Source organism: Erythrolamprus reginae, chromosome 1 (assembly GCF_031021105.1).
Source record: "Erythrolamprus reginae isolate rEryReg1 chromosome 1, rEryReg1.hap1, whole genome shotgun sequence".
Taxonomy (NCBI): domain Eukaryota; kingdom Metazoa; phylum Chordata; class Lepidosauria; order Squamata; family Dipsadidae; genus Erythrolamprus; species Erythrolamprus reginae.
Genome location: NC_091950.1, coordinates 191960590 through 191973158, shown reverse-complemented (window position 1 = coordinate 191973158; position 12569 = coordinate 191960590). Strand labels below are relative to the sequence as shown.

At 45.9% G+C, this 12569-nt stretch overlaps 1 protein-coding gene across 3 annotated transcripts in view; it reads left to right on the top strand.

The window, feature by feature from the left end:
• Window positions 1-1362: 1362 nt before the first annotated feature.
• Window positions 1363-12569, top strand: part of OLA1 (Obg like ATPase 1) — a 119042-nt gene continuing 107835 nt past the window's right edge. The window contains exons 1-2 of one of the 3 annotated variants that reach the window (XM_070731776.1): window positions 1363-1735; window positions 3229-3329. In XM_070731776.1, the coding sequence (XP_070587877.1) occupies window positions 1364-1735; window positions 3229-3329 (473 nt within the window). In that variant the 5' untranslated portion in view covers window position 1363. Of the gene's footprint in view, window positions 1736-2159; window positions 2316-3228; window positions 3330-12569 lie in introns of those variants that run through there. The other 2 variants (XM_070731774.1, XM_070731775.1) reach the window with 2 other exon arrangements.

Here is a 12569-nt window from a genome sequence, read left to right as displayed (position 1 = left end):
ACATCCACACAACAGATGCAAATGATAATCACATGACTGCAAAATGCTTTGATCACAGGGGATTTATCTAAATGATGGTAATATTCACATGACATCACACTTATGGTCACGTTGCTTAGCAACAGACTTCTCCCAATTACTGTTGTTAAGTGAGGACCACCCATATTCCATGTTGGTTCTTAGAAATGTGTGATTGATCTATATGGAAAATGCAGTATTTTCTACCAATCAAAGGATGTAGTAATACGTGCTACTATGGCAAAGTTTACAATATGTTTTCATATTATAGTGACAAATCTATATTTAATTACGGTAATTTTATTTATTTGTCAAACACGTATAGGATAGTAGTTGTTTATATAAACATAAGTAAAAAGTAATGATCAAAGAGAACAATAGGACAGAAACGGTAGACATAGTGGTACCCTTATGCATGCCCCTTACAGACCTCTCAGAAACGGGGAGATATCAACTGTAGACAATCTAAGGTTAAAGTTTTTGGGGTTTGGGGAAGAAACCACAGAGTCAGGTAGTGCATTCCAGATCAACAATAGATTGCTGAAATTCTATTTTCTGCAGTGGAGTTTGGAGTGGTTTACATTTAGTTTGAATCTATTACTGCTCTGAGTCTTCGGAGAGCGGAGAGCGGCAGCATAAAAATCTAAACAACAACAACAACAACAACATTACATGCTTGTGCATTGCTGCGGTTGAAGGTGAAGTAGTCATTAACAGGAAGGACATTCTGGTATATGATTTTATGAACTACATTTAGATCCCATTGGATGCGACCTAGTCGCAAATTGTCTAATCCCAATATCTTAGTCTTCGGAGATGGGCAGCATACAAATTTAATAAATTGAATTGAATAGAATATTTCAAGTCTGGTGGAATAAGGTATTTTGTTGCTGAGCAGATTCATTAGTGAGTGGTAACTCTTGATAAATAAAGGTAATTTTTGTCTTAGTTTGCATTTTAGTCTGTGCTGTTTTTTTAAAAAAAAACCAATCATTTTTCTTTTTAAAATTAAATTGTTAATTATGAGTGCATAAATTAAACATTTTTTTTTTTAAAAAAGGGAAGCCCTGTGCAGAAACCCATAAAACAGTCATTTAAACTTGGGACAAATTGTGTCCCTGGAGTTAGTTGCTCCTCCAAAATACCACCTTTAGTACCGTAAATAGTCCTGGCCACTCATGGCTGCTCCGTGCTTAAATCCAAAAGGAACCTCTGCCTCCGCCCCACTTTGGGTAATTCATTCATGGTAGAGGAAATAAAGAAACCATTTGTGGTTGGATGAGATCCAGGAGGGAGACCTGCCTCGGCGTTTGCACACCAGGAGGCCCAATCACCGATTGAGCAAATGGCGCGCCCGCCAGGCGGCTTGGACCTGAGGAGTTGCGCGGGGTGTGTGTGGGGGGAATTCCGTGGGAAGAGTCAACCCCCCCACCACACATACACACGTCCCCTCCCTCCCGGCTGCTCCCTTCTTCTTCGCGCAGGTCCACGCGCCCCACTTTCCAATCCCCGTGACCTTTCCCCTCCGCCAGTCTCCGCCCCAGAGGGGAAGCGCGTCCCTCCCGTTCCGCCGGCTGCTTTTGCCCGGGTACAGAGCCGAGAGCCTGAGCCGAGTAAGAGAGAGAAAGCGTGGCCGCGCGGGCGGGACGCGTCCGCTTCTCCTGCTGTTTCTCGAGCCTGGTGGGGCGCCCCCTCCCCCCGCTTGCCCGGCAGCAAGGTGAAAAGGCGCGAGCGCGCGTGAAGTGGGCGACGCGGCGTGTGTGTGTGTGGGGGGGGGGGGGTCGCGGGGAGGGCTCAGTTCTGCGTCGCGTGCTTGGAGGTGCGGCGTGTATATGTGTATATGGAGGGGGGGGGGGTGCGGCTGAAGGAGGCCCAGGTCTGCAGCGCCTCCCCAGCTCCCAGCCAGGTCTCAGCCTGTTTTATGCGAGGGAAGGGAAGGAGGAGAAGGAAAGGAGGCTAGGGGCTGTGTGTGTGTGTGGTGGTGGGGTACAGTTGCCACGCGGGGAGGTGGAAAAACAGGCGCCCGGGCAAAGAGGCCTGCCGGCCTGCCTTCTGTCAAAGGAGGCGGAGACCGAGGTTGCGGCTCGCCCAAGCTCTCGCTCCCTCGCGGTGCAGTTGGGAAGCCCGACGCGGGACTCCCTCCTAAACTGGTCGGTTCCGGGCAGAGGCGACGCGCAACCGAACCGCCGCCAACAGCGTGCGACCCCCGGGGTCTTGCGGATGAATGGAGATGCCCTGCCCCGGAGTTGGGGGAAGAAGCCGATATGACCCTCCTGGCTTTTGCTGAGTTTTGAAAGGTGGTCGACTCGTCGTTAGAACAGAAATGCCTGCTGGGTTAGGAAGATGCTTAAGTGGGAGGGTGGCGTGCAGTAAGCCAGCTAGCCACCCCCTTGTTTAAAGCGCCAGGTGTATATACTGTTCAAAAAATAAATAAAGGGAACACTCAAAGAACACATCCTAGATTTGAATGAATGAAATATTCTCATTTGCACAACTATTCCATTTGCACAACAGCATGAGGAATTGACTGTCAATCAGTGTTGCTTCCTAAGTGGACAGTTTGATTTCACAGAAGTTTGATTGACTTGAAGTTATATTCTGATTTTTAAGTGTTCCCTTTATTTATTTATTTTTGAGCAGTGTATATAGCGGTGCAAAAGTGGTGCTTCCTGTGTTTTGGGTTGTCCTCTCTTTCAGTTTGGGAGCCCAGGACCCGTGAGATGTCCCAAGGGAGGAGTTTTGGAGTGCTGCTGTGTGGAGAGTCCTCCCGCCTTGCTGGTTTGACTAGCTAGGAATTCCTCGCAGCTGCCACTCAGCGCAGAAAACGTCAGGAGGAGTTGGCGGTGCTGAATTTCAATCGGCTTCTTGGGCTCAGAGGTGGTTATTTTTAGGTCCAGCATATCCAGGAGCTTTGCAGAATCAGATTTGGCTACCAGAACTGTGGCACAAGAAGGCCTTGCCATGTACAATGGTATTCCTGGTTGTTGTCTGGCTGCTGTCTCTCTATTCCTGTCTCTTGGGCATCCCCAAAGCATTGCTATGTTGGGCTGTGATGGCTCCCAAGAAGATAATTGATGTACAGTAATCAGTCAAATGCACACTTGCATTACTATTTATTTGTTAGAATCGGTGTTGCTTTTGGAACCCTAGGACATAAGAAAAGACGTTTGAATATTAGGCTTTCATGTGGCCTTTTATTTCTAATTTCAGATGCCCCCCAAAAAGGGAGGTGATGGAATTAAACCGCACCCAATCATTGGAAGATTTGGGACATCTTTGAAAATTGGCATTGTTGGTTTGCCAAACGTTGGGTAAGTGATGAAAAGTAACTAAACTTTGCTTAGTCATCCCAAAGCTTATAGGCAATCTTGACTAAATCAAGTTAGAGTTGTGCTGCAAAAAAATACACTGTGGAAAATTGTTGGTGTTAGTTAAGGTTTTCTAATCTGGCAGTCATAATTATATTTTAGAGAGTGCATGTTAGTTTTGAATGTCAAATGTCCTGAAGTAGAGGTCTTCAAATAGCGGACTATTAAACTAAATTTTTATGTGCTAAATTAAAAATAGTTTTCATTAATTTGACATTTTGTTCTGAAAGTTAATGTATACAGATGCTTCAATTTTAAAAGGGAGTGTTACATTTTATTAAAAACATAAATATATACTTATTTAGTTTTATCTAGTTAGATAATTTTAAAAATGTGAAACAATAAGGGAAATGTAAAGTTTTATTAACAAAAGTAATGAACTGGAAAGTCAACTATGTAGTTCTAACTTATCTCGCACTGATTTGCACGGAACACTAAGTTTTGAAGAATAAAGGAAAAATAAAGAATTCTATCATTCTGTTTTTTCTGATTACAAACTATTTAATTACCTTTATCAGACAATACATGAGGAAAACAGATTATACCTTTGTCTCACATAGTTTATATTTTCAGCTGTGACACTTCCCCTGTTGAGTCTATTGAGATTCTTAGTCATCCAGCTCATGGTTGTCCCAAAAGTACTTTCCCTCCCCTTTCGGTTGCCTCTTGAAAAAAGCACTTTTGAGTCCCCTGTTGAGAGTTTGCAAAGTCTATATAAGATAGATTGGAAGAGAAGACACCAAGATTGTCTGCTGAATATTGAAAAATAGTTAGATAGCAATAGAGATACCAAGAACTTAATGTTAGGATAGTTGAAGAATAGTTTTGTTCAAAATATTTTGGAACTGTAAGCTTGAGTGTGTGGTCCTGTGGCTAAGAGGCTGGAGTAGAAACTGTAAAAGGGTTTTAAAAAATGATCTTGAGAGAAATATGAAGAAATAGTTACTAGGCAAAGAAGGGCAAATAATTTTTTTAAAATTCAGAATGAGACAATATTCAGAAGCAGCTTAGGCAGACACCTCACCAATTTACATAATGAAATGAAATACAGAGCATGTTTGGTGTATGGAAAGTCCTTAACTTATGACTGGTTGCATAAGACTATTGGAAATTGTGACCAACGAGAAAAAGATACAGATGGTACAGATACCAAGTTCTGATGGTCAGACTCACTCCATGGTCACATCATTGAAACTTCAGGTGCTCGGCAGTATGGCCACAGTATCCCATATTCACATGACCACATTTTACATTGGTTTTGCTGAAAAGTGGTATTCACATTTGGCTTCTGGTAAAATTGCACCCATATCAAATCACTGGATTGCCACCAAAGTTGTAAAATTTAGTTGGTCATGTGATGACTTATGACATATAATGGTACGCACAGGCTTCATTGCAGTTGTACGTTAAGGACTACGTGTGTTGGTTAAAATAGTAGCATAGAATAGAATAGAATAGAATAGAATTTTTATTGGCCAAGTGTGATTGGACACACAAGGAATTTGTCTTGGTGCATATGCTCTCAACGTACATAAAATAAAATATACATTTGTCAAGAATCATGTGATACAACACTTAATGATTGTCATAGGGGTCAAATAAGCAATGAAGAAGCAATATTAATAAAAATCTTCGGATATAAGCAACAAGTTACAGTCATACAGTCAACATGGGAGGAAAAGGGTGATAGGAATGATGAGAAAAACTAGTAGAATAGAAGTGCAGATTTAGTAGAAAGTCTGACAGTTTTGAGGGAATTATTTGTTTAGTAGAGTGATGGCGTTCGGGAAAAAACTGTTCTTGTGTCTAGTTGTCTTGGTGTGCAGTACTCTGTAGCGACGTTTTGAGGGTAGGAGTTGAAACAATTTGTGTCCAGGATGCGAGGGGTCAGTAAATATTTTACCCGCCCTCTTTTTGACTCGTGCAGTATACAGGTCCTCAATGGAAGGCAGATTGGCAGCAATTGTTTTTTCTGCAATTCTGATTATCCTCTGAAGTCTGTGTCGGTCCTGTTGGGTTGCAGCACCAAACCAGACAGTTATAGAGGTGCAGATGACAGACTCAATGATTCCTCTGTAGAACTGAATCAGCAGCTCCTTGGGCAGTTTGAGCTTCCTGAGCTGGCGCAGAAAGAACATTCTTTGTTGTGCTTTTTTGATGATGTTTTTGATGTTAGGTGACCATTTTAGGTCTTGAGATATGATAGAACCTAGAAATTTGAAGGTCTCTACTGTTGATACTGTGTTGTCTAGTATTGTGAGAGGTGGAAGGGTGGAAGGGTTTCTCTTAAAGTCTACCACCATTTCTACAGTTTTGAGTGTGTTCAGTTCTAGATTGTTCTGGTCACACCACAAGGATAGTTGTTCAACTTCCCGTCTGTATGCGGATTCATCATTGTCTTGAATGAGTCCGATCACTGTTGTATCATCTGCAAACTTCAGTAGAAGCCAGGAGAGAGTGAGTTCTAGTCCACCTTAGCCATTAAAGCCAACTGAGTTATTTTGTGCCAATATCTATTACTCCAACTCACATCACAAGGTTGTTTTTGAAGGGAAAATAGAAGAAGAAGTATTACGTAGGTTTATTGCCTCGAGTTACCTATAAAGTAATAAAGGCAGAATAAAAATCTAATAAATAAAAAAGTTTAAGAAGGAGAAGTATGTGCACTGTGTTCAGACTTGGAGGATTCTGATTTTATACTTTTATAAAAGTACTTTCAGTCTTTCTGTTGATGATGATCGACATGATCAAAACGTTTAAATATATTAAAGGGGTTCAGGAGGGAAGTGTTTTTAATAGGAAAGTGCTCAATATGAGGGTGCTCAATATGAGGTTATTTGGAAAGATCAGAAGCAACATGAGAAAATATTATTTTACTGAAAGAGTAGTAGATGCTTGGAACAAACTTCCAGCAGACGTGGTTGGTAAATCCACAGTAACTGAATTTAAACATGCCTGGGATAAACATATATCCATCCTAAGATAAAATACAGGAAATAGTATAAGGGCAGACTAGATGGACCATGAGGTCTTTCTCCGTACTGAAGGAGCGGGTCCAGCAGTCACATGGGTTGCTCATGTCCAATCCGGTGGAACTGAGCCTAGTATTAAAAAAGCTTGCCGGATCCGCCCCTTCTCCAGAATTCGCTCAGTTCGCATATCCTGCGGTTGTATTGTGATAGCTCGTTCAACATTCTAACACCTTCCCTTCGATCTTTCCTTCAAAAAGTAGTAAGATTTATTGTCTTTATTCATTTACTTGCACTAATTGCGCCAGCCGTTTAAAAGAAAAAAAGAAAAAAATAAAGCGGCTCGGCTTTTTTCCTTGGGAGAAGTTGCGGTTTCGTTTTCCCCCGGCGGTTTTTGCCGGTTACGATTCCTGCGGCCGCTTGTGGATTCTTCTAATCCTTTGGCCTGGAGGTCTTGGTGCAAGTATTTATTTATTGAATTATTGATTATTTATTGTATACAAAAATATTTAAGGGCTTAAGAAATACCTCCTGCGGAGTGAGACGCCTTCTAGTCTCCTGGACTTAGTCGATCGCTTCCCCTTTAAGTATTTACGGGGCGATTTTTTCGGCGCGAAGGCCTTCGCGCCCTTTTTAAATCTAGGCCTCTCGTGTTGGCCTCCTGCCAGCCCCGTAGGCCTCAGTCCACCGCGTGGATCCCGGAGCGGGCCTTGGGGGTCCCAGGCTAAATTCTCCACCGGCTAAGCCTCCAACCAGAGTGCCTTGGTTTACTTAATTACAAAGTTTAGGGAGGCTGGCCCCGCTGGATTTGGGGGCACGAACTCTGGGTTTGCCCAGATTGTCCTCACGTCTCAGCAGCTTCGAGGCCTCGAAGCAGGATCCATTCCTCTTGGGAAGTCCTTGAAATTCTTCTCCTTATTATTCAGTTATTGGCTCAGCCTTGTCTTCTGTTAATTGTCAGACTATGGCTACTTTTCCCAAGAGAGGCACAACTAAAGGTCCCAGAGAGGCCAGGCCTACAGGCGATGAAATTACTAGTATCCCCCAGGCCTCTTCCTCCTCTTCTCCAGGGGCCCGCCCCTCGACCAAGGTCACCAGGGCCGAGAAGAGAAGGGACCTAGCCCTACAAAAAATCCATGACAAATCAGCAAAACGTTTGAAAGTGCAGGCCCAAGTAATCAGTAGTCAAGACCCCCCAGAGGCTTCTAGTCTACCTCCTTCTGGGGTCCCTGTGTTATCTCTGGATGAGCCAAACCTAGACAGACCCCAACCTAACCTATGGGGCATAGGTCCAGAGGAACCAGATATTATTGAAGATTCCCCCCAGCCAGGATCTTCCCAGGCCTTTAGGAATTCTTCTGCCATTTCTGCTGATATTTCCAGTTTACCTCCTGAGTTCCAGTCTATATTTGCTGTGCTGTCCAAAGCCATTGATGCCAAACTCTCCACCATCAATGAGCCTTCCTTACCTCTTCCTCCTTCTCGCTCCTCCCGCCCCTTGGGTTCTTCCCCAGCGGTCAGAGCTCCTATTCAGGATGATTCAGATTCCTCCCAGGATGAATATGAGGATATAGAGGATGATGAGGATGCTTTCCAAGGCTTATCAGATGATGAGGAATCCCAAATAAAGGTTCCTCCTCCAATTACTATTTTTCCCTCTCAATTATTCAAATCTCTCCTCCTCAAAGCTAGAATTTCTACGGGATTAGCGGCCCAGGAGAAACAATCCTCCACTTCCACTGATCCCCCAGAGGAGAATTTACCTTACTTCACAGAGGAACAGGAGGATAACGAGGTAATTCCTATGCCTAAATTATTTAAAGATGCCTTACTCAAACAGTGGGAATTTCCAGCATCTGGCCTTAATCCCTCCACCAAGGATAGAAAGTTGTACAAACTTTCCTCTTCCTATGAAGAGCTTCTATCCTTTCCCAAACCAGATGAACCTGTCAAGATTCTTCACTCGGCAGCGGCTGTGCCAGGCGAGGCGGAGGAAGTCCTCCGCCCAGAGGACAAGCGCATTGAGCAAATGCTCAAAAGAGGATTCACCGCTGATTCCTGGGCCATTAAAAGTTCTGCAGCGGCTTCCTTTTTCTCCAGAGCCACGCTGCTGTGGCTTCGCCAACTTCAACAGCATATTCCTCCCGATGACTTGAGAGGTCAACAAGACTTCAACAAGGTCTTTGCAGCTGCCCAGTACGTGGCTGATGCCACCTTGCAATCTACTAGATTTTCTGCTAAGTCTATTGCAGCTTCTACAACGGCAAGAAGACTCCTATGGATTCGCCCTTGGCAAGCGGGAGTTCGCCAAAAGTGGCAGTTATCCCAGGGCCCCTTAAAGCGCGACCTTCTCTTCGATGATCTTCTGGATCCACTCCTCACGGAGACCACGGACAAGAAGAAAGTTTTGGGCCCAACCACAAAAAAGGCTACCAAAACGCAGTCCTTTCGTCGCCCAGGGCGCCAGCAAGATCAAGCGGCTTCCTATCAGAGATCTCCAGGTCAGTATTCCCCCCGCTTTCGTTCCCAAGGCAGGAACTCCAGGGGTAGAGGGTTTCGCTTCCAAAGGGGAGCTTCCTCTAACAGGGCTTCAAAAAAACCTAGATGGTAATCTTACCTCCATTCCCATAGGGGGTCGCCTAGCCCATTTCGCCTCTAAATGGCGTCTCACCTCCAAGGACCCTTGGGTCATTGACACTGTTCAATCAGGCCTTCTTTTAGAATTTATTTCTCCTCCCCCTAAACGTTTTATTTCCTGCCCTTCTCCCAGGTCATCCTCAGATTGTAACCGTATGGAGGAGGCCATTTCTCATCTATTGTCCATCAGAGCCATTCAACCGGTCCCTTCCGATCAGAAGGGCCTAGGTTTTTACTCCATCCTATTTATGGTTCCAAAGTCCTCCGGAGGTTGGAGAGCTATTTTGGATTTAAAGAGACTAAACCTATTCATCAAATATAGGAAGTTTAAGATGCACTCCTTGTCTTCTATTTTGGCCGCCATTCATTCGGGAGATTTCATGGTCTCCTTAGACCTCACTGAGGCCTACCTTCACATTCCTATAGCCAAATGCCACAGAAAATTTTTACGTTTTTCCTTTCAAGGCAGGCATTTCCAGTATAGGGCGATGCCATTTGGCCTTTCCTCGGCCCCTCGAGTCTTTACAAAGCTCTTGGGGTCCCTGGCGGCCTATATCCGGGCGTCTCCCATCCACATTTTATGTTATCTTGATGATATTTTGATTCATGGGAACTCCCTAGAGAGAGTGAAAACAGACCTTTCGGTAGCCATGTCAGTCCTTCAGGACCATGGATTTTCCATCAACTTTGATAAAAGTCACCTCCAACCTTCCACTTCCATTTCTCACCTGGGATCCATTATTGATTCACAATCCTCCCAGGTTTTTCTCTCTCCCGAGAGAAAACTCAGTATAGTGGAGTTAATTTCTAACATTTTATCTAATGCTTCAGTATCCATAGTTACTCTATCTTCCCTTTTGGGGAAGATGGTGTCATGCATAGGCATCATTCCCTGGGCTCGCCTTCATGCTAGGGAACTCCAGTGGCTCCTGTTGCCTTTTCAGAGATCGGGGCACAGCAACTCAAATCGACGCATTGTCATCCCACTGAGTGTTCGCAGATCCTTCAAATGGTGGAAGTCTCCGGCCATGGACAAAGGATCCCCGTTCAGGTGCCCGGATCAATTTGTCATCACTACAGATGCCAGTCTATCGGGATGGGGCGCCCACGCCCAGGGGATGATAGCCCAGGGCACGTGGTCCCCGGAGGAAGCTTCCAGACCAATCAATTGGCTAGAGTTAAGAGCCGTTTCCCTGGCTCTGAAGCATTTCTCTCCTCGCATCCCCAACCGGCACGTTCTCATTCTCACCGACAACATTGCCACAAAAAGCCATATCTGCAGACAGGGAGGCACGAGATCCAAGGCTCTCATGAGGGAAGCCCTCAAGTTGGGCCTTTGGGCGGAAAAACATCTCCAGTCGCTCCTAGCCGATCACATCTCGGGGAGTCTCAACGTCCAGGCGGATTGGCTATCCCGAGCAACGATAGACCCAGGAGAGTGGAACCTCCATCAAGACCTGTTCCATCAAATCACTCTCAGATTCGGCCTACCAATCCTGGATCTCTTCGCGACCAATGCGAACGCCCAACTCCCTCGCTTCTATTCCAGATTTCCATCCCCGGGAGCGGAAGCAATCAATGCCCTCCGGAGTCCATGGCCTCCAGGCCTACTCTACGCATTTCCTCCAATTCCAATCCTCCCGGACGTGATTCACAAGGCCCTCACCGAGAGGGCCCGAGTAATCATAATCGCCCCTCATTGGCCCCGCCGGCCCTGGTTCGCGGATCTCCAACAGCTGTCCGTCCAGGACCCTTGGCGACTCCCCGTTTCGGGGGATATGCTGCGGCAGGGGGCCTCTTTCCATCCAGACCCGGAGTGGTTCCACCTCACCGCCTGGCTGTTATCAGGAGAGATCTAGAACTGCGTGGTCATGACCCCGATTCAGTGGAGGTCACTTTAAAGGCCAGAAGGGGTTCGACCAATCGAATCTACGACCACACGTGGTCCAAGTTTCACCAGTGGTGCCTACAGGAAGGTCTCTCCCCTCTGTGCATCCCCATACACAGAATTATTTCCTTCCTTATGCAAGGCTTCCATAAAGGACTTTCCACCAGCACCCTCCGGCGTCATCTGGCAGCCATTTCATCTGTCCTAGGGGGTCCCCGCAGACAGCCTCTCCGATCCTTCCCTGAAGTTCAGGAATTCCTCAAGGGCATAGCCAACCTCAGACCTTCCAAGGTCCACAGGTATCCATCCTGGGATTTGCCACGGGTTCTCCATTCCCTCACGCAGGCACCATACGAACCCCTAAAATCGGCGTCCCTCAGGTACCTATCCTTTAAGGTAGCTTTCCTGGTGGCTATTACCTCTGCCCGACGCATTTCGGAGCTGGCTGCCCTCTCAATCAGGCAGGACCTTTGCCAATTCCATCAGGACAAGGTAGTCTTGCGACTGGACCCCACCTTCTTACCCAAGGTCAGTTCCATGTTCCACAGATCTCAGGATATTGTCCTACCTTCCTTCTGCCTCCAACGAGACCATCCCTTGGCAATTAGATGGCACACCTTGGATCTCACCAGAGCGCTGAGAATATATATCCAACGCACAGGACCCTTTCGGAGGTCAGAAGCACTTTTTGTAGCCTATCATCCCAGAGTCATGGGGGCCAAAGTGTCTTCAACAGTAATAGGCCGTTGGATCAGAGGGACTATATCTAAGGCCTATGAGTCGGCCTCCCTCTCAGTTCCAAGGAACATCACTGCGCATTCCACCAGGAGCGCAGCCACCTCGGCCGCTTGGGCGACTCAAGCCCCGTTGGAGGAGGTCTGCAAAGCAGCCACTTGGGCCTCGCCAAATTCCTTCATCAGGCACTACAAAATTGATTCTTACGCTTCAGCGGACGCTGCCTTCGGCAGAAGGGTACTCCAATCCGTTATCTCACACGATAGCAAGCTAATCCCACCCTAGGGACCATCTATTGGGTATGTCCCATGTGACTGCTGGACCCGCTCCTTCAGTACGGAGAATAGGCGTTGATTGCTTACCTGAACGCCTCTTCTCGTACGGTGAGCGGGTACAGCAGTCACTTCCCGCCCTTGTATGTGTCTTCTTTACCTTTCTATATCTTTCTTCCTCTAACAATGAGAGTTGAACACTACAGAGCTTCACAACTGAGCCTAGTCTATGGATTCGCGAATTCTGGGGAAGGGGCGGATCCGGCAAGCTTTTTTAATACTAGGCTCAGTTCCACCGGATTGGACATGAGCAACCCATGTGACTGCTGTACCCGCTCACCGTACGAGAAGAGGCGTTCAGGTAAGCAATCAACGCCTATTTTCTGCTGTCAATCTTCTATGTTTCTATGTTTCTGTCGAGCTTTATTTTCTGACTTGATCTATTTAGTAGGTTGATGAACTGGGAGAATGTAACTTCTAGCTTTCTCTTAAGCTGGAAGATGGGCATAAACTGTGATGGTGCAGTGATTAGAATGCAGTATTGCAGGCTAATTGTGGTGACTGCCAGCAGTTTGATTGTTGCCAGCCCAGGGTTGATTCAGCCTTCTATCCTTCTGAGGTTGGTAAAATGAAGACCCAGATTGTTGGGAGCAATATGTTGACTCTCTAAACTGTTTAGAAA